Source organism: Salmo salar, chromosome ssa14 (assembly GCF_905237065.1).
Source record: "Salmo salar chromosome ssa14, Ssal_v3.1, whole genome shotgun sequence".
NCBI lineage: Eukaryota > Metazoa > Chordata > Actinopteri > Salmoniformes > Salmonidae > Salmo > Salmo salar.
In genome coordinates, this window is record NC_059455.1 from 68,268,516 (window position 1) to 68,289,903 (window position 21,388).

General features: G+C 47.3%; 1 protein-coding gene across 1 annotated transcript; it reads right to left on the reverse strand.

Annotated features, from left to right (window-relative positions):
* Positions 1-4,224: 4,224 nt before the first annotated feature.
* On the reverse strand, positions 4,225-7,405 carry LOC123726592 (flocculation protein FLO11-like). Its single transcript, XM_045693696.1, has 4 exons — positions 7,398-7,405; positions 6,830-7,347; positions 4,577-5,773; positions 4,225-4,385 (listed from the first exon to the last, which is right to left on the reverse strand). Exons 1-4 carry the CDS (start codon positions 7,403-7,405, stop codon positions 4,225-4,227), a joined length of 1,884 nt encoding a protein of 627 aa, XP_045549652.1.
* Between the last annotated feature and the right edge of the window lie 13,983 nt (positions 7,406-21,388).

The window sequence follows — 21,388 nt, forward strand, 5'->3', positions numbered from 1 at the left end:
TTGCTGTCGTAAGAACAGCAGATGTTGTAGTAGGAGCTGCCGTTGCTGTCGTGGTAGGTTCTGCAGTCGTAGCAGTCGTAGGAGTAGGTTCTGTCGTAATAGGTTCTGGAGTTGTAGCGGTCGTTGGAGAAGCAGTTGTTTTAGTTAGAGCTGAGGTGGTTGTCGTAGAGACAGCTGCTGTGGTTGACGTAGAAGCTACAGTTGTTGTAGCAGGAGCTGTAGTTATGATTGTTGTAGAAAGTACATCAGGTGTAGTGGTCGCTGGAGCTACAGTTGTAGGAACTGCAGGTGTTGTAGTGGGTGCTGTTGTTGTGGTTATTGTAGGAGCTGAAGTTGTAGTTGTTGTAGAAGGTGCTGCAGTTGTTGCGGTTGTAAGAACAACAATGTTTGTTGTAGGAGCTAAAGTGGTTGTTGTGGTAGGTTCTGCAGTCGTTGCAGTCGTACGAGTAGGTTCTGTCGTAGTAGGTTCTGGAGTTGTAGTGGTTGTTGGAGCAGCAGTTGTTGTAGTAAGAGCTGCAGTGGTTGGCATAGAGACAGCTGCTGTGGTTGACGTAGAAGCTACAGTTGTTGTAGCAGGAGCTGTAGTTGTGATTGTTGTAGTAAGTACATCAGGTGTAGTGGTCGCTGGAGCTACACTTGTAGGAACTGCAGGTGTTGTAGTGGGTGCTGTTGTTGTGGTTGTTGTAGGAGCTGAAGTTGTAGTTGTTGTAGAAGGTGCAGCAGTTGTTGCGGTTGTAAGAACAGCAATGTTTGTTGTAGGAGCTAAAGTGGTTGTTGTGGTAGGTTCTGCAGTCGTTGCAGTCGCATGCGAGTAGGTTCTGTCGTAGTAGGTTCTGGAGTTGTAGTGGTTGTTGGTGCAGCAGTTGTTGTAGTAAGAGCTGCGGTGGTTGGCGTAGAGACAGCTGCTGTGGTTGACGTAGAAGCTACAGTTGTTGTAGCAGGAGCTGTAGTTATGATTGTTGTAGTAAGTACATCAGGTGTAGTGGTCGCTGGAGCTACAGTGGTAGGAACTGCAGGTGTTGTAGTGGGTGCTTGTTGATGGTTGTTGTAGGAGCTGAAGTTGTAGTTGTTGTAGAAGGTGCTGCAGTTGTTGCGGTCGTAAGAACAACAATGTTTGTTGTAGGAGCTAAAGTGGTTGTTGTGGTAGGTTCCGCAGTCTTTGCAGTCTTACGAGTAGGTTCTGTCGTAGCAGGTTCTGGAGTTGTAGTGGTTGTTGGAGCAGCAGTTGTTGTAGTAAGAGCTGCAGTGGTTGGCGTAGAGACAGCTGCTGTGGTTGACGTAGAAGCTACAGTTGTTGTAGCAGGAGCTGTAGTTATGATTGTTGTAGTAAGTACATCAGGTGTAGTGGTCGCTGGAGCTACAGTGGTAGGAACTGCAGGTGTTGTAGTGGGTGCTGTTGTTGTGGTTGTCGTAGGAACTGAAGTTGTACTTGTTGTAGAAGGTGCTGCAGTAGTTGCTGTCGTAAGAACAGCAGATGTTGTAGTAGGAGCTGACGTTGCTGTCGTGGTAGGTTCTGCAGTCGTAGCAGTCGTAGGAGTAGGTTCTGTCGTAATAGGTTCTGGAGTTGTAGCGGTCGTTGGAGAAGCAGTTGTTTTAGTTAGAGCTGAGGTGGTTGTCGTAGAGACAGCTGCTGTGGTTGACGTAGAAGCTACAGTTGTTGTAGCTGGAGCTGTAGTTATGATTGTTGTAGAAAGTACATCAGGTGTAGTGGTCGCTGGAGCTACAGTTGTAGGAACTGCAGGTGTTGTAGTGGGTGCTGTTGTTGTGGTTATTGTAGGAGCTGAAGTTGTAGTTGTTGTAGAAGGTGCTGCAGTTGTTGCGGTTGTAAGAACAACAATGTTTGTTGTAGGAGCTAAAGTGGTTGTTGTGGTAGTTTCTGCAGTCGTTGCAGTCATACGAGAAGGTTCTGTCGTAGTAGGTTCTGGAGTTGTAGTGGTTGTTGGAGCAGCAGTTGTTGTAGTAAGAGCTGCAGTGGTTGGCGTAGAGACAGCTGCTGTGGTTGACGTAGAAGCTACAGTTGTTGTAGCAGGAGCTGTAGTTATGATTGTTGTAGTAAGTACATCAGGTGTAGTGGTCGCTGGAGCCACAGTTGTAGTAACTGCAGGTGTTGTAGTGGGTGCTGTTGTTGTGGTTGTCGTAGGAGCTGAAGTTGTACTTGTTGTAGAAGGTGCTGCAGTAGTTGCTGTCGTAAGAACAGCAGATGTTGTAGTAGGAGCTGCCGTTGCTGTCGTGGTAGGTTCTGCAGTCGTAGTAGTCGTAGGAGTAGGTTCTGTCGTAATAGGTTCTGGAGTTGTAGCGGTCGTTGGAGCAGCAGTTGTTTTAGTTAGAGCTGAGGTGGTTGTCGTAGAGACAGCTGCTGTGGTTGACGTAGAAGCTACAGTTGTTGTAGCAGGAGCTGTAGTTATGATTGTTGTAGAAAGTACATCAGGTGTAGTGGTCGCTGGAGCTACAGTTGTAGGAACTGCAGGTGTTGTAGTGGGTGCTGTTGTTGTGGTTATTGTAGGAGCTGAAGTTGTAGTTGTTGTAGAAGGTGCTGCAGATGTTGCGGTTGTAAGAACAACAATGTTTGTTGTAGGAGCTAAAGTGGTTGTTGTGGTAGGTTCTGCAGTTGTTGCAGTCGTACGAGTCGGTTCTGTCGTAGTAGGTTCTGGAGTTGTAGTGGTTGTTGGAGCAGCAGTTGTTGTAGTCAGAACAGCAGTGGTTGTCGTAGAGACAGCTGCTGTGCTTGATGTAGAAGCTACAGTTGTTGTAGCAGGAGCTGTAGTTATGATTGTTGTAGAAAGTACATCAGGTGTAGTGGTCGCTGGAGCTACAGTTGTAGGAACTGCAGGTCTTGTAGTGGGTGATGTTGTGGTTGTTGTAGGAGCTGAAGTTGTAGTTGTTGTAGAAGGTGCTGCAGTTGTTGCGGTCGTAAGAACAACGTTTGTTGTAGGAGCTAAAGTGGTTGTTGTGGTAGGTTCTGCAGTTGTATGAGTAGGTTCTGTCGTAGTAGGTTCTGGAGTTGTAGTGGTCGTTGGAGCAGCAGTTGTTGTAGTAAGAGCAGCAGTGGTTGTCGTAGAGACAGCTGCTGTGCTTGATATAGAAGCTACAGGTGTTGTAGCAGGAGCTGTAGTTGTGATTGTTGTAGTAAGTACATCAGGTGTAGTGGTCGCTGGAGCTACACTTGTAGGAACTGCAGGTGTTGTAGTGGGTGCTGTTGTTGTGGTTGTCGTAGGAGCTGAAGTTGTACTTGTTGTAGAAGGTGCTGCAGTAGTTGCTGTCGTAAGAACAGCAGATGTTGTAGTAGGAGCTGCCGTTGCTGTCGTGGTAGGTTCTGCAGTCGTAGCAGTCGTAGGAGTAGGTTCTGTCGTAATAGGTTCTGGAGTTGTAGCGGTCGTTGGAGCAGCAGTTGTTTTAGTTAGAGCTGAGGTGGTTGTCGTAGAGACAGCTGCTGTGGTTGACGTAGAAGCTACAGTTGTTGTAGCAGGAGTTGTAGTTGTGATTGTTGTAGTAAGTACATCAGGTGTAGTGGTCGCTGGAGCTACACTTGCAGGAACTGCAGGTGTTGTAGTGGGTGCTGTTGTTGTGGTTGTCGTAGGAGCTGAAGTTGTAGTAGTTGTAGAAGGTGCTGCAGTTGTTGCGGTTGTAAGAACAACAATGTTTGTTGTAGGAGCTAAAGTGGTTGTTGTGGTAGGTTCTGCAGTCGTTGCAGTCGTACGAGTAGGTTCTGTCGTAGTAGGTTCTGGAGTTGTAGTGGTTGTTGGTGCAGCAGTTGTTGTAGTAAGAGCTGCAGTGGTTGGCGTAGAGACAGCTGCTGTGGTTGACGTAGAAGCTACAGTTGTTGTAGCAGGAGCTGTAGTTGTGATTGTTGTAGTAAGTACATCAGGTGTAGTGGTCGCTGGAGCTACACTTGCAGGAACTGCAGGTGTTGTAGTGGGTGCTGTTGTTGTGGTTGTCGTAGGAGCTGAAGTTGTAGTTGTTGTAGAAGGTGCAGCAGTTGTTGCGGTCGTAAGAACAACAATGTTTGTTGTAGGAGCTAAAGTGGTTGTTGTGGTAGGTTCTGCAGTCGTTGCAGTCGTACGAGTAGGTTCTGTCGTAGTAGGTTCTGGAGTTGAAGTGGTTGTTGGTGCAGCAGTTGTTGTAGTAAGAGCTGCAGTGGTTGGCGTAGAGACAGCTGCTGTGGTTGACGTAGAAGCTACAGTTGTTGTAGCAGGAGCTGTAGTTGTGATTGTTGTAGTAAGTACATCAGGTGTAGTGGTCGCTGGAGCTACACTTGCAGGAACTGCAGGTGTTGTAGTGGGTGCTGTTGTTGTGGTTGTTGTAGAAGGTGCTGCAGTTGTTGCGGTCGTAAGAACAACAATGTTTGTTGTAGGAGCTAAAGTGGTTGTTGAGGTAGGTTCCGCAGTCTTTGCAGTCGTACGAGTAGGTTCTGTCGTAGTAGGTTCTGGAGTTGTAGTGGTTGTTGGAGCAGCAGTTGTTGTAGTAAGAGCTGCAGTGGTTGGCGTAGAGACAGCTGCTGTGGTTGACGTAGAAGCTACAGTTGTTGTAGCAGGAGCTGTAGTTGTGATTGTTGTAGTAAGTACATCAGGTGTAGTGGTCGCTGGAGCTACAGTGGTAGGAACTGCAGGTGTTGTAGTGGGTGCTGTTGTTGTGGTTGTTGTAGAAGGTGCTGCAGTTGTTGCGGTCGTAAGAACAACAATGTTTGTTGTAGGAGCTAAAGTGGTTGTTGAGGTAGGTTCCGCAGTCTTTGCAGTCGTACGAGTAGGTTCTGACGTCGCAGGTTCTGGAGTTGTAGTGGTTGTTGGAGCAGCAGTTGTTGTAGTAAGAGCTGCAGTGGTTGGCGTAGAGACAGCTGCTGTGGTTGACGTAGAAGCTACAGTTGTTGTAGCAGGAGCTGTAGTTATGATTGTTGTAGTAAGTACATCAGGTGTAGTGGTCGCTGGAGCTACAGTGGTAGGAACTGCAGGTGTTGTAGTGGGTGCTGTTGTTGTGGTTGTCGTAGGAGCTGAAGTTGTACTTGTTGTAGAAGGTGCTGCAGTAGTTGCTGTCGTAAGAACAGCAGATGTTGTAGTAGGAGCTGCCGTTGCTGTCGTGGTAGGTTCTGCAGTCGTAGCAGTCGTAGGAGTAGGTTCTGTCGTAATAGGTTCTGGAGTTGTAGCGGTCGTTGGAGCAGCAGTTGTTTTAGTTAGAGCTGAGGTGGTTGTCGTAGAGACAGCTGCTGTGGTTGACGTAGAAGCTACAGTGGTTGTAGCAGGAGCTGTAGTTATGATTGTTGTAGAAAGTACATCAGGTGTAGTGGTCGCTGGAGCTACAGTTGTAGGAACTGCAGGTGTTGTAGTAGGTGCTGTTGTGGTAGTTGTTGTAGAAGATGCTGCAGTTGTTGCGGTTGTAAGAACAACAATGTTTGCTGTAGGAGCTAAATTGGTTGTTGTGGTAGGTTCTGCAGTCGTACGAGTAGGTTCTGTCGTAATAGGTTCTGGAGTTGTAGTGGTCGTTGGAGCAGCAGTTGTTTTAGTTAGAGCTGCAGTGGTTGACGTAGAGACAGCTGCTGTGGTTGACGTAGAAGCTACAGGTGTTGTTGCAGGAGCTGAAGTTGTGATTGTTGTAGTAAGTACATCAGGTGTAGTGGTCGCTGGAGCTACACTTGTAGGAACTGCAGGTGTTGTAGTAGGTGCTGTTGTTGTGGTTGTTGTAGGAGCTGAAGTTGTAGTTGTTGTAGAAGGTGCTGCAGTAGTTGCGGTCGTAAGAACAGCAGATGTTGTAGTAGGAGCTGCCGTTGTTGTTGTGGTAGGTTCTGCAGTCGTGAGTCGTAGGAGTAGGTTCTGTCGTAGTAGGTTCTGGAGTTGTAGCGGTCGTTGGAGCAGCAGTTGTTGTAGTTAGAGCTGAGCGTGGTTGTCGTAGAGACAGCTGCTGTGCTTGACGTAGAAGCTACAGTTGTTGTAGCAGGAGCTGTAGTTGTGATTGTTGTAGAAAGTAAATCAGGTGTAGTGGTCGGTGGAGCTACAGTTGTAGGAACTGTAGGTGTTGTAGTGGGTGCTGTTGTGGGTGTTGTAGGAGCTGAAGATGTAGTTGTTGTAGAAGGTGCTGCTGTTGTTGCGGTTGTAAGAACAGCAGATGTTTGTTGTAGGAGCGTGCCGTTGTTGTGGTAGGTTCTGCAGTCGTGACGAGTAGGTTCTGTCGTAATAGGTTCTGGAGTTGTAGTGGTCGTTGGAGCAGCAGTTGTTTTAGTTAGAGTTGCAGTGGTTGGCGTAGAGACAGCTTCTGTGGTTGACATAGAAGCTACAGGTGTTGTTGCAGGAGCTGTAGTTGTGATTGTTGTAGTAAGTACATCAGGTGTATTGGTCGATGGAGCTACAGTTGTAGGAACTGCAGGTGTTGTAGTAGGTGCTGATGTTGTGGTTGTTGTAGGAGCTGAAGTTGTAGTTGTTGTAGAAGGTGCTGCAATTGTTGTGGTGGTAAGCACAGCAGTGATTGTTGTAGGAGCTAAAGTGGTTGTCGTGGTAGGTTCTGCAGTCGTTGCAGTTGTAGGATTAGGTTCTGTCGTAATAGGTTCTGGAGATGTAGTGGTTGTTGGAGCTGCAGTTGTTGTAGTAAGAGCAGCAGTGGTTGTCGTAGAGGCAGCTGCTGTGGTTGACAGAGGAGCTACAGTTGTTGTAGCAGGAGCTGTAGTTGTGATTGTTGTAGTAAGTAAAGCAGGTGTAGTGGTCGTGGCAGCTAGAGTTGTAGGAACTACTGGTGTTGTAGTGGGTGCTGTTGTTGTGGTTGTCGTAGGAGCTGAAGTTGAAGTTGTTTTAGAAGGTGCTGCAGTTGTTGCGGTCGTAGGAACAACAGATGCTGTAGTAGGAGCTACCGTGGTTGTTGTGGTAGGTTCTGCAGTCGTAGCAGTCGTAAGAGTAGGTTCTGTCGGAGTAGGTTCTGGAGATGTAGAGGTCGTCGGAGCAGCACTTGTTTTTGTTAGAGCTGCAGTGGTTATCATAGAGGCAGCTGCTGTGCTTGACGTAGAAGCTACAGTTGTTGTAGCTGGAGTTGTAGTTGTGATTGTTGTAGTAAGTACAACAGGTGTAGTGGTAGCTGGAGCTACAGTTGTAGGAACTGCAGGTGTTGTAGTAGGTGCTGTTGTGGTTGTTGCAGGAGCAGAAGTTGTAGTTGTTGTAGATGGTGCTGCAGTCGTAGTGGTCATAAGAACAGCAGATGTTGTAGTAGGAGATGCACTGGTTGTCGTGGTAGGTTCTGCAGTTGTAGCAGACGTAGGAGTAGGTTCTAGAGTTGTAGTGGTCGTAGGAGCAACAGTTGTTGTAGTTAGGGCTGCAGCGGTTGTCGTAGGGGCAGCTGCTGTGGTTGAAGTAGAAGCTAAAGGTGTTGGAGGAGCTGTAGTTGTGATTGTAGAGACATCAGGTGTAGTGGTCGCTGGCAGCTACAGTCGCATATGTGTGTTGTTGTGGTTGTCGTAGGAGCTGAAGTTGTAGTTGTTGTAGAAGGTGCTGCAGTCGTAGTGGTCGTAAGAACAGCAGATGTTGTAGTAGGAGCTAAAGTGGTTGTCGTGGTAGGTTCTGTAGTCATTGCAGTCGTAGGAGTAGGTTCTGTTGTAGTAGGTTCTGGAGATGTAGTGGATTTTGGAGCAGCATTTGTAATAAGAACAGCAGTGGTTGTCGTAGAGACAGCTGCTGAGGTTGACTTAGAAGCTACAGTTGTTATAGCAGGAGCTGTAGTTGTGATTGTTGTAGTAAGTACATCAGGTGTAGTGGTCGCTGGAGCTACAGTTGTAGGAACTGCAGGTGTTGTAGTAGATGCTGTTGTTGTGGTTGTTGTAGGAGCTGAAGTTGTAGTTGTTGTAGAAGTTGCTGCAGTTGTTGCGGTCATAAGAACAACAATGTTTGTTGTAGGAGCTAAAGTGGTTGTTGTGGTAGCTTCTGCAGTCGTTGCTGTTGTACGAGTAGGTTCTGTCGTAGTAGGTTCTGGAGTTGTAGTGGTTGTTGGAGCAGCAGTTGTTGTAGTAAGAGCAGCAGTGGTTGTCGTAGAGACAGCTGCTGTGATTGACGTAGAAACTACAGTTGGAGCAGGAACTGTAGTTGTGATTGTTGTAGTAAGTAAATCAGGTGTAGAGGTAGCTGGAGCTACAGTTGTAGGAACTGCAGGTGTTGTAGTAGGTGCTGTTGTTGTGGTTGTCGTAGGAGTTGTAGTTGTTGTAGAAGGTGCTGCAGTCGTTGCGGTAGTAAGAACAGCAGTTGTTGTAGTAGGAGTGGCAGGGGTTGTCGTGGTAGGTTCTGCAATTGTTGCAGTCGTATGAGTAGGATCTGTCGCAGTAGGTTCTGGAGTTGTAGTGGACGTTGCAGTTGCAGTTGTTTTAGCTAGGGCTGCGGTGGTTGTCGTAGAGGCAGCTGCTGTGGTTGTAGAAGCTACAGGAGCAGGAGCTGTTGTTGTAGAGCAAGGTGCTGGAGCTTGTAGGAACTGCGTTGTAGTGGGTGCTGTTGTGGTAGTTGTTGTAGAAGGTGATGCAGTTGTTGCGGTAGTAAGAACAGCAGGTTGTTGTGGTAGGAGCTGCAGTCGGGGGGTTGTCGTAATAAGTTCTGGAGTTGTAGCGGTTGTTGGAGCAGCAGTTGTTGTAGTTAGAGCTGCAGTGGTTGTCGTAGAGGCAGCTGCTGAGGTTGACGTAGAAGCTACAGGTTGTAGCAGGAGCTGTATTTGTGATTGTTGTAGTAAGTACATCAGGTGTAGTGGTAGCTGGAGCTACAGTTGTAGGAACTGCAGGTGTTGTAGTGGGTGCTGTTGTTGTGGTTGTCGTAGGAGCAAAAGTTGTAGTTGTTGTAGATGGTGCTGCAGTGGGTGCGGTCGTAAGATCAACAGTTGTTGTAGTAGGAGCTAAGTGGCAGTTGTTGTGGTAGGTTCTGCAGTCGTGCGAGTAGGTCTGTCGGAGTAGGTTCTGGAGTTGTAGTGGTTGTTGGAGCAGCAGTTGTTGTAGTTAGGGCTGCAGTGGTTGTTGAAGGGGCAGCTGCTGTGGTTGAAGTAGATGCTAAAGTTGTTGTAGGAGCTGTAGTTGCGTGGTCAGCTACATTGTTGTTGTGGTTGTCGTAGGAGCTGAAGTTGTAGTTGTTGTAGAAGGTGCTGCAGTCGTTGTGGTCGTAAGAACAGCAGATGTTTGTAGAAGGAGCTAAAGTGGTTGTTGTGGTAGGTTCTGCAGTCGTGCAGGAGTAGGTTCTGTCGTAGTAGGTTCTGGAGATGTAGTGGATGTTGGAGCAGCAGTTGTTGTAATAAGAACAGCAGTGGTTGTCGTAGAGGCAGCTGCTGAGGTTGACGTAGAAGCTACAGTTGTTGTAGCAGGAGCTGTAGTTGTGATTGTTGTAGTAAGTAAATCAGGTGTAGTGGTAGCTGGGGCTACAGTTGTAGGAACTGCAGGTGTTGTAGTGGGTGCTGTTGTTGTGGTTGTCGTTGGAGTTGAAGTTGTAGTTGTTGTGGAAGGTGCTGCAGTCGTTGCGGTAGTAAGAACAGCAGTTGTTGTAGGAGTGGCAGGGGTTGTCGTGGTAGGTTCTGCAATCGTAGCAGTCGTATGAGTAGGTTCTGTCGCAGTAGGTTCTGGAGTTGTAGTGGACGTTGCAGTTGCAGTTGTTGTAGCTAGGGCTGCAGTGGTTGTCGTAGAGGCAGCTGCTGTGGTTGTAGGAACTGCAGGTGTTGTAGAAGGTGCTGTTGTTGTGGTTGTCGTAGGAGCTGAAGTTGTAGTTGTTGTAGAAGGTGATGCAGTCGTTACGGTAGTAAGAACAGCAGTTGTTGTGGTAGGAGCTGCAGTGGTTGTCGTAATAAGTTCTGGAGTTGTAGCGGTTGTTGGAGCAGCAGTTGTTTTAGTTAGAGCTGCAGTGGTTGTCGTAGAGGCAGCTGCTGAGGTTGACGTAGAAACTACAGTTGTAGCAGGAACTGTATTTGTGATTGTTGTAGTAAGTAAATCAGGTGTAGTGGTAGCTGGAGCTACAGTTGTAGGAACTGCAGGTGTTGTAGTAGGTGCTGTTGTTGTGGTTGTCGTAGGAGCAAAAGTTGTAGTTGTTGTAGATGGTGCTGCAGTGGGTGCAGTCGTAAGATCAACAGTTGTTGTAGTAGGAGTGGCAGTTGTTGTCGTGGTAGGTTCGGCAGTCGTAGCAGTCGTAGGAGTAGGTTCTGGAGTTGTAGTGGTCATAGGAGCAGCAGTTGTTGTAGTTAGGGCTGCAGTGGTTGTTGAAGGGGCAGCTGCTGTGGTTGAAGTAGATGCTAAAGTTGTTGTAGGAGCTGCAGTTGTCGTGGCAGCTACAGTTGTTGTTGTGGTTGTCGTAGGAGCTGAAGTTGTAGTTGTTGTAGAAGGTGCTGCAGTCGTAGTGGTCGTAAGAACAGCAGATGTTGTAGAAGGAGCTAAAGTGGTTGTCGTGGTAGGTTCTGCAGTCGTAGGAGTAGGTTCTGTCGTAGTAGGTTCTGGAGATGTAGTGGATTTTGGAGCAGCAGTTGTTGTAATAAGAACAGCAGTGGTTGTCGTAGAGGCAGCTGCTGAGGTTGACGTAGAAGCTACAGTTGTTATAGCAGGAGCTGTAGTTGTGATTGTTGTAGTAAGTAAATCAGGTGTAGTGGTAGCTGGGGCTACAGTTGTAGGAACTGCAGGTGTTGTAGTAGGTGCTGTTGTTGTGGTTGTCGTTGGAGTTGAAGTTGTAGTTGTTGTGGAAGGTGCTGCAGTCGTTGCGGTAGTAAGAACAGCAGTTGTTGTAGGAGTGGCAGGGGTTGTCGTGGTAGGTTCTGCAATCGTAGCAGTCGTATGAGTAGGTTCTGTCGCAGTAGGTTCTGGAGTTGTAGTGGACGTTGCAGTTGCAGTTGTTGTAGCTAGGGCTGCAGTGGTTGTCGTAGAGGCAGCTGCTGTGGTTGTAGGAACTGCAGGTGTTGTAGAAGGTGCTGTTGTTGTGGTTGTCGTAGGAGCTGAAGTTGTAGTTGTTGTAGAAGGTGCTGCAGTCGTTGCGGTAGTAAGAACAGCAGTTGTTGTAGTAGGAGTGGCAGTGGTTGTCGTGGTAGGTTCGGCAGTCATAGCAGTCGTAGGTTCTGGAGTTGTATTGGTCGTAGGAGCAGCAGTTGTTGTAGTTAGGGCTGCAGTGGTTGTTGAAGGGGCAGCTGCTGTGGTTGAAGTAGATGCTAAAGTTGTTGTAGGAGCTGCAGTTGTCGTGGCAGCTACAGTTGTTGTTGTGGTTGTCGTAGGAGCTAAAGTAGTAGTTGTTGTAGAAGGTGCTGCAGTCGTAGTGGTCGTAAGAACAGCAGATGTTGTAGTAGGAGCTAAAGTGGTTGTCGTGGTAGGTTCTGCAATCGTAGCAGTCGTATGAGTAGGTTCTGTCGCAGTAGGTTCTGGAGATGTAGTGGACGTTTCAGTTGCAGTTGTTGTAGCTAGGGCTGCAGTGGTTGTCGTAGAGGCATCTGCTGTGGTTGTAGGAACTGCAGGTGTTGTAGTAGGTGCTGTTGTTGTGGTTGTCGTAGGAGCAGAAGTTGTAGTTGTTGTAGATGGTGCTGCAGTCGTAAGATCAACAGTTGTTGTAGTAGGAGTGGCAGTGGTTGTCGTGGTAGGTTCGGCAGTCGTAGCAGTCGTAGGTTCTGGAGTTGTATTGGTCGTAGGAGCAGCAGTTGTTGTAGTTAGGGCTGCAGTGGTTGTTGAAGGGGCAGCTGCTGTGGTTGAAGTAGATGCTAAAGTTGTTGTAGGAGCTGCAGTTGTCGTGGCAGCTACAGTTGTTGTTGTGGTTGTCGTAGGAGCTAAAGTAGTAGTTGTTGTAGAAGGTGCTGCAGTCGTAGTGGTCGTAAGAACAGCAGATGTTGTAGTAGGAGCTAAAGTGGTTGTCGTGGTAGGTTCTGCAATCGTAGCAGTCGTATGAGTAGGTTCTGTCGCAGTAGGTTCTGGAGATGTAGTGGACGTTTCAGTTGCAGTTGTTGTAGCTAGGGCTGCAGTGGTTGTCGTAGAGGCATCTGCTGTGGTTGTAGGAACTGCAGGTGTTGTAGTAGGTGCTGTTGTTGTGGTTGTCGTAGGAGCTAAAGTAGTAGTTGTTGTAGAAGGTGCTGCAGTCGTAGTGGTCGTAAGAACAGCAGATGTTGTAGAAGGAGCTAAAGTGGTTGTCGTGGTAGGTTCTGCAGTCATTGCAGTCGTAGGAGTAGGTTCTGTCGTAGTAGGTTCTGGAGATGTAGTGGATTTTGGAGCAGCAGTTGTTGTAATAAGAACAGCAGTGGTTGTCGTAGAGGCAGCTGCTGAGGTTGACGTAGAAGCTACAGTTGTTATAGCAGGAGCTGTAGTTGTGATTGTTGTAGTAAGTAAATCAGGTGTAGTGGTAGCTGGGGCTACAGTTGTAGGAACTGCAGGTGTTGTAGTAGGTGCTGTTGTTGTGGTTGTCGTAGGAGTTGAAGTTGTAGTTGTTGTGGAAGGTGCTGCAGTCGTTGCGGTAGTAAGAACAGCAGTTGTTGTAGTAGGAGTGGCAGGGGTTGTCGTGGTAGGTTCTGCAATCGTAGCAGTCGTATGAGTAGGTTCTGTCGCAGTAGGTTCTGGAGTTGTAGTGGACGTTGCAGTTGCAGTTGTTGTAGCTAGGGCTGCAGTGGTTGTCGTAGAGGCAGCTGCTGTGGTTGTAGGAACTGCAGGTGTTGTAGTAGGAGCTGTTGTTGTCGTTGTCGTAGGAGCTGAAGTTGTAGATGTTGTAGAAGGTGCTGCAGTCGTTGCGGTAGTAAGAACAGCAGTTGTTGTGGTAGGAGCTGCAGTGGTTGTCGTAATAGGTTCTGGAGTTGTAGCGGTTGTTGGAGCAGCAGTTGTTTTAGTTAGAGCTGCAGTGGTTGTCGTAGAGGCAGCTGCTGAGGTTGACGTAGAAACTACAGTTGTAGCAGGAACTGTAGTTGTGATTGTTGTAGTAAGTAAATCAGGTGTAGTGGTAGCTGGAGCTACAGTTGTAGGAACTGCAGGTGTAGTAGGTCCCGTTGTTGTAGTTGTCGTAGGAGCAGAAGTTGTAGTTGTTGTAGATGGTGCTGCAGTCGTTGCAGTCGTAAGATCAACAGTTGTTGTAGTAGGAGTGGCAGTGGTTGACGTGGTAGGTTCGGCAGTCGTAGCAGTCGTAGGAGTAGGTTCTGGAGTTGTAGTGGTCGTAGGAGCAGCAGTTGTTGTAGTTAGGGCTGCAGTGGTTGTTGAAGGGGCAGCTGCTGTGGTTGAAGTAGATGCTAAAGTTGTTGTAGGAGCTGCAGTTGTCGTGGCAGCTACAGTTGTTGTTGTGGTTGTCGTAGGAGCTGAAGTAGTAGTTGTTGTAGAAGGTGCTGCAGTCGTAGTGGTCGTAAGAACAGCAGATGTTGTAGTAGGAGCTAAAGTGGTTGTCGTGGTAGGTTCTGCAATCGTAGCAGTCGTATGAGTAGGTTCTGTCGCAGTAGGTTCTGGAGATGTAGTGGACGTTTCAGTTGCAGTTGTTGTAGCTAGGGCTGCAGTGGTTGTCGTAGAGGCAGCTGCTGTGGTTGTAGGAACTGCAGGTGTTGTAGAAGGTGCTGTTGTTGTGGATGTCGTAGGAGCTAAAGTTGTAGTTGTTGTAGAAGGTGCTGCAGTCGTTGCGGTAGTAAGAACAGCAGTTGTTGTGGTAGGAGTTGCAGTGGTTGTCGTAATAAGTTCTGGAGTTGTAGCGGTTGTTGGAGCAGCAGTTGTTTTAGTTAGAGCTGCAGTGGTTGTCGTAGAGGCAGCTGCTGAGGTTGACGTAGAAACTACAGTTGTAGCAGGAACTGTAGTTGTGATTGTTGTAGTAAGTAAATCAGGTGTAGTGGTAGCTGGAGCTACAGTTGTAGGAACTGCAGGTGTAGTAGGTGCTGTTGTTGTAGTTGTTGTAGATGGTGCTGCAGTCGTTGCAGTCGTAAGATCAACAGTTGTTGTAGTAGGAGTGGCAGTGGTTGACGTGGTAGGTTCGGCAGTCGTAGCAGTCGTAGGAGTAGGTTCTGGAGTTGTAGTGGTCGTAGGAGCAGCAGTTGTTGTAGTTAGGGCTGCAGTGGTTGTTGAAGGGGCAGCTGCTGTGGTTGAAGTAGATGCTAAAGTTGTTGTAGGAGCTGCAGTTGTCGTGGCAGCTACAGTTGTTGTTGTGGTTGTCGTAGGAGCTGAAGTAGTAGTTGTTGTAGAAGGTGCTGCAGTCGTAGTGGTCGTAAGAACAGCAGATGTTGTAGTAGGAGCTAAAGTGGTTGTCGTGGTAGGTTCTGCAATCGTAGCAGTCGTATGAGTAAATTCTGTCGCAGTAGGTTCTGGAGATGTAGTGGACGTTTCAGTTGCAGTTGTTGTAGCTAGGGCTGCAGTGGTTGTCGTAGAGGCATCTGCTGTGGTTGTAGGAACTGCAGGTGTTGTAGAAGGTGCTGTTGTTGTGGATGTCGTAGGAGCTAAAGTTGTAGTTGTTGTAGAAGGTGCTGCAGTCGTTGCGGTAGTAAGAACAGCAGTTGTTGTGGTAGGAGTTGCAGTGGTTGTCGTAATACGTTCTGGAGTTGTAGCGGTTGTTGGAGCAGCAGTTGTTTTAGTTAGAGCTGCAGTGGTTGTCGTAGAGGCAGCTGCTGAGGTTGACGTAGAAACTACAGTTGTAGCAGGAACTGTAGTTGTGATTGTTGTAGTAAGTAAATCAGGTGAAGTGGTAGCTGGAGCTACAGTTGTAGGAACTGCAGGTGTTGTAGTAGGTGCTGCTGTTGTGGTTGTCGTAGGAGCAGAAGTTGTAGTTGTTGTAGATGGTGCTGCAGTGGTTGCAGTCGTAAGATCAACAGTTGTTGTAGTAGGAGTGGCAGTTGTTGTCGTGGTAGGTTCGGCAGTCGTAGCAGTCGTAGGAGTAGGTTCTGGAGTTGTAGTGGTCGTAGGAGCAGCAGTTGTTGTAGTTAGGGCTGCAGTGGTTGTTGAAGGGGCAGCTGCTGTGGTTGAAGTAGATGCTAAAGTTGTTGTAGGAGCTGCAGTTGTCGTGGCAGCTACAGTTGTTGTTGTGGTTGTCGTAGGAGCTGAAGTAGTAGTTGTTGTAGAAGGTGCTGCAGTCGTAGTGGTCGTAAGAACAGCAGATGTTGTAGTAGGAGCTAAAGTGGTTGTCGTGGTAGGTTCTGCAATCGTAGCAGTCGTATGAGTAGGTTCTGTCGCAGTAGGTTCTGGAGATGTAGTGGACGTTTCAGTTGCAGTTGTTGTAGCTAGGGCTGCAGTGGTTGTCGTAGAGGCATCTGCTGTGGTTGTAGGAACTGCAGGTGTTGTAGAAGGTGCTGTTGTTGTGGATGTCGTAGGAGCTAAAGTTGTAGTTGTTGTAGAAGGTGCTGCAGTCGTTGCGGTAGTAAGAACAGCAGTTGTTGTGGTAGGAGTTGCAGTGGTTGTCGTAATAAGTTCTGGAGTTGTAGCGGTTGTTGGAGCAGCAGTTGTTTTAGTTAGAGCTGCAGTGGTTGTCGTAGAGGCAGCTGCTGAGGTTGATGTAGAAACTACAGTTGTAGCAGGAACTGTAGTTGTGATTGTTGTAGTAAGTAAATCAGGTGAAGTGGTAGCTGGAGCTACAGTTGTAGGAACTGCAGGTGTTGTAGTAGGTGCTGCTGTTGTGGTTGTCGTAGGAGCAGAAGTTGTAGTTGTTGTAGATGGTGCTGCAGTGGTTGCAGTCGTAAGATCAACAGTTGTTGTAGTAGGAGTGGCAGTTGTTGTCGTGGTAGGTTCGGCAGTCGTAGCAGTCGTAGGAGTAGGTTCTGGAGTTGTAGTGGTCGTAGGAGCAGAAGTTGTTGTAGTTAGGGCAGCAGTGGTTGTCGTAGAGGCAGCTGCTGTGGTTGAAGTAGATGCTAAAGTTGTTGTAGGAGCTGCAGGTGTCGTGGGAGCTACAGTTGTTGTTGTGGTTATCGTAGGAGCTGAAGTTGTAGGTATTGTAGAAGGTGCTGCAGTCGTAAGAATAGCAGGTGTTGTAGTCGGAGCTGCAGTGGTTGTCGTGATAGGTTCTGGAGTTGTAGTGGTCATTGGAACAGCAGTTGTAGTTAGAGCTGCAGTGGTTGTTGTAGAGGCAACTGCTGTGGTTGACGTAGAAGCTACAGGTGTTGTAGAAGGAGCTGTAGTTGTGATTGTTGTAGTAATTTCAGCAGGTGTAGTGGTCGTTGGCGCTACATTTGTAGGAACTGCAGGTGTTGTATTAGGTGCTGTTGTTGTGGTTGTTGTAGGAGCTGAAATTGAAGTTGTTGTAGAAGGTGCTGTAGTCGCTGTGGTCGTAAGAACAGCAGTTGTTGTAGTAGGAGCTGCACTGGTTGTCGTGGTAAGTTCTGCAGTCGTAGCAGTCGTAAGAGTAGGTTCTGTCGTAGTAGGTTCTGGAGTTGTAGTGGTCGTAGGAGCAGCAGTTGCAGTTAGGGCTGCAGTGGTTGTCGTAGAGGCAGCTGCTGTGGTTGAGGTAGATACTAAAGTTGTTGTAGGAGCTGCAGTTGTCGTGGCAGCTACAGTTGTTGTTGTGGTTGTCGTAGGAGCTGAAGTTGTAGTTGTTGTAGAAGGTGCTGCATTTGCTGTGGTCATAAGAACAGCAGTTGGTGTAGTAGGAGCTGCACTGGTTGTCATGGTAAGTTCTGCAGTCGTAGCAGTCGTAGGGGTAGGTTCTGTCGTAGTAGGTTCTGGAGTTGTTGTGGTCGTAGGAGCAGCAGTTGTTGTCGTCAGAGCTTCAGTTGTCGAAGGAGCTGCAGGTGTCCTGGGAGCTACAGTTACCTTTGTAGTGTCCGTAGGATCTACAGTCGTAGTAGGGGCTGTAGTTGTAGTAGTAGTAGGAGCTACATTTGTTGCTGTAGGAGCTACAGTTGTCGTTGTAGGTTCTACTGTGGTAGTGGTCATAGGAGCTTCAGTTGTATTAGGAACTGCAGTTGTAGTTGTCGTTGGAGCTGCATTTGTCGTAGGATCTGCAGTTGTCGTAGGAGCTACAGTTGTTGCCGTAGGAGCTTCAGTTGTTGTTGTTGTAATAAGAGCTGTAGTTGTACTTTTCATAATTAGATCTGCAGTTGTAGAAGATGCGGTTGTGGTAGAAACTCCATGGATAATCCAATTTAAGAACACTGTGGTTTGTGAGATGAAGGGTTAAATTGTTTATTGCGCACAATATCAATATTTCCAAGATTACTCTTCATCAGGATGGTGCAGTTTTTAAATATTCTGCTTATTTTCATATAAAATAAATAATTATAATTTGTAGCCACACTCCCTATTTTTTCAGAAAATAAATAATGATGTAAAAATGTAATTGATTGTTACGGATATTTATTACCTACAATGCCTGAAGAAAGTGTTCATACCACTTGACTTATTCCACATTTTGTTGTGTTACAGCCTGAATTCAAAATGTATTAAAAAAAATATAATTCTTACCCATCTACACACAATAAGCCATAATGACAAAGTGAAAACATGTTAAGAACATTTTTCAAACGTATTGAAAATAAAATACAGAAATATCTCATTTGCATAAGTGTTCACACCAGAATCAATACTTTGTAGAAACACCTTTTGTCAGTCTCTAAGAGCTTTCCACACCTGGATTGTGCAACATTTACTCATTATTCTTTTCAAAATTCTTCAAGCTCTGTCAAATTGGTTGTTGATCATTGCTAGACAACCATTTACATAGATTTTCAAGTAGATTCAAGTCAGAACTGGAACATTCACACTGTCTTCTTGATTAGCAACTTCAGTGTAGATTTCACCTTCCTTTTTAGGTTATTGTCCTGCTGAAATGTGAATTCATCTCCCAGTGTCTGGTGGAAACCAGATTTTCCTCTAGGATTTCACCTGCGCTTAGCTCCATTCCATTTCTTTTTTATCCTTAAAAACTCCCCAGTCCTTAATGATTCTAAGCATACCCATAACATGATGCATCTACAACTATGCTTGAAAATATGGAGTGGTACTCAGTAATGTGTTGTATTGGATTTGCCCCAAACATAACACTTTGTATTCAGGACAAAAAGTGATTTGAATATTCTGTATAGGCTTCTGTCTTTTCACTCTGTCAATTAGGTTAGTATTGTGGATTAACTACAATGTTGTTGATCCATCCTCAGTTTTCCCTATCACAGCCATTAAACTGTTTCAAAGTTACCATTGGCCTGATGGTGAAATCCCTGAGCGTTTTCCTTCCTCTCTTTCAACTTCACTAGGAAGGATGCCTGTATCTTTGTAGTGACTGGGTGTATTGATACACCTTCTAAAGATGAATTAATAACTTCACCATGCTCAAAGGGATATTCAATGTCTGCTTTTTTTTGCGAGGCATTGGAAAACCTTCCTGGTCTTTGTGGTTGAATCTGTGTTTGAGATTCACTGCTCGAGAACTTACAGATAATTGTATGTGTTGGGTACAGAGATGAGTTAGTAACTCAAAAATCATGTTAAACACTATTATTGCACTCAGAGTGAGTCCTTGCAACTTATTATGTGACTTGTAAATCACATTTTTACTCCTGAACTTATTTAGGCTTGCCATAGCGAAAGAGGTTGCATACTTATAAACTCAAGACATTTCAGCATTTCATTTTTTATTAATTTGTTTAAAAAAATTGAAAAACATGACTCCACTTTGACATTATCGGGTATTGAGTCGAGGCCAGTGGTATAAAAATCTCAATTTAATCCATTCTAAATTCAGGCTGGAATTCAACAACATGGAAAAAGTGAAAGGGTGTGAATAATTTCTAAAGGCACTGATAATACCTTACTGAGATTAACATACTTGAGTTGTATTTTTTGTTTGTTTATAAGATATCACTGTTTTCATTACAGTAGTGTGTTAATATAATTAAAGTAATATATAGCAGTGTGATTATGTTTACCTCTTACACTTTAGTCATTTTCCATTTTAATATGTATGTATTTAAACGAGGTGTGACATTTGACATTAGATTAGGCAACATTTCAAATTTCCCACACTAAATGTCAAAATAGAAACATATTTGAAAAAAATCATATGCATTGTAACATCATATGCAAAAAAAAATACATCATTGCTCATTAGTATAATTGTCACGGCTGTCGAAAGGATCGGACCAAAGTGCAGCGTGTGTTTCGTTCCACATATTTATTTAATACGTGAAAACTATGCTATACATCAAATAACTGAAATCTACAAAATAACAAATCGTGACGCAGAGGAGAAACAAACACTACTCACAAACAATCCCCCACAAAAACAGGTGGGACAAACATCAACTTAAATATGACCTCCATTTAGAGACAACGATGACCAGCTGCCTCTAATTGGAGATCATACCAAACAAAACCAACATAGAAATACAAACCATAGACAAACACCCCCTGTCACGCCCTGACCTACTCTACCATAGAAAATAACCACTTACTATGGTCAGGACGTGACAGTACCTCCCCCCCCCCCAAAGGTGCGGACTCTGACCGCACCTACACAATTATTATATATTTTTTTTAAAACAACACCCCCCCCAAATAACAAAAACACAAAGGGAGGGTAGGGTGGGTGACGAATGTCTATGGCGGCTCAGGTGCAGTACCCAGAACCTTTTTATCCAGCGCATCCCCACGTGGAGGAGGCGGCTCGGGTTCGAGGCGTAACCCCAGCTCCACCCGCTGATCCCTCTGCTTCTGTACCACCGGACTGTAGATCATCGCCGGAGGCTCTGGGTTGCAGGCCGCCGCTGGAGGTTCTGGGCTGCAGGCCGCCGATGGAGGTTCTGGGCTGCAGGCCGGCGCTGAAGACTCCGGGCTGCAGGCCGGCGCTGAAGACTCCGGGCTGCAGGCCGGCGCTGAAGACTCCGGGCTGCAGGCCGCCGCTGGAGATTCCGGGCTGCAGGGCCGTCGCTGAAGACTCCGGGCTGCAGGCCGCCGCTGAAGACTCCGGGCTGCAGGCCGCCGCTGAAGGCTCCGGGCTGCGGAGCGTCGCTGGAGGCTCCGGACTGGGGAGCGTCGCTGGAGGCTCAGGACTAGGGAGCGTCGCTGGAGGCTCCGGACTGGAGAGCGTCGCTGGAGGCTCCGGACTGGAGAGCGTCGCTGGAGGCTCCGGACTGTAGAGCGTCGCTGGAGGCTCCGGACTGGAGAGCGTCGCTGGAGGCTCCAGACTGGAGAGCGTCTCTGTATGTTCCGGACTGGGAACCGTCATGGCAGGCTCCGTGCCATGGATCATCACTACAGGTTCCGCGCCATGGATCATCACTGGAGGCTTTGTGCCATGGACCATCACTGGAGGCTCCAGGCCATGAATTATCACAGGAGGCTTCATGCCATGGATCATCCCTACAGGCTCCGGGCCATGGATCATCACTGGAGGCTTCGTGCCATGGATCATCCCTACAGGCTCTGGGCCATGGATCATCACTGGAGGCTTCATGCCATGGATTATCACTACAGGCTCCGGGCCATGGATCATCACTGGAGGCTTCGGACCATTGATCATCACTGGAGGCTTCATACGTGGAGCTGGAACCGGTCTCACCGGACTGGGGAGACGCACAGGAGACTGGGTGCGCAGGGCAGGCACAGGGTATACTGGGCCGTGGAGGCGCACTGGAGGTCTGGAGCTTAGGGCTGGCACACCCCGTCCTGGCTGGATGGTTATTTGAGCCCAGCAAGGGCGGAGCGCTGGCACAGGACGAACTGGGCTGTGCTGGTGAATGGCGGGTACCGTGCGTAGAGCAGGCGCAGGATAACCTGGGCCGAAGAGACACACTGGAGACCAGATACGCTGAGCTGGCGCACTTCTTCCTGGCTGACGGCCAACTCTAGCACGGTAACGGTGAGGAGCTTGCACCGAGCGCACCGGGCTGTGAGTGCGCACTGGCGACACAGTGCGCATCACCGCATAACACTGTGCCTGCTCGGTCACTTGCTAACCACGGTAAGCACGGGGAGTTGGCTCATGTCTCCAACCTGACTCTGCCAATCTTCCCATGTGCCCCCCCCCAAAAAAAATATTTGGGGGTGCCTCTCGCACTTGCCTCTTGGTGGATATAGCGCCTCGTAGTATCGTCGCTCCGCTCTTGCTGCCTCAATCTCCTCCTTAGGATGGCGATACTCCCCAGCCTGCCTCCAGGGTCCTTTCCCGTCCAATATCTCCTCCCAAGTCCATTTGTCTTGCTGATCCATACCACGCTGCTTGGTCCTTTGGTGGTGGGTGATTCTGTCACGGCTGTCGAAAGGATCGGACCAAAGTGCAGCGTGTGTTTCGTTCCACATATTTATTTAATCTGGGAAAAGTATGCAATACATCAAATAACTGAAATCTACAAAATAACAAACCGTGACGCAGAGGAGAAACAAACACTACTCACAAATAATCACCCACAAAAACAGGTGGGACAAACATCAACTTAAATATGACCTCCATTTAGAGACAACGACGACCAGCTGCCTCTAATTGGAGATCATACCAAACAAAACCAACATAGAAATACAAAACTAGAAACTGAACATAGAAATACAAAACATAGACAAACACCCCGTCAC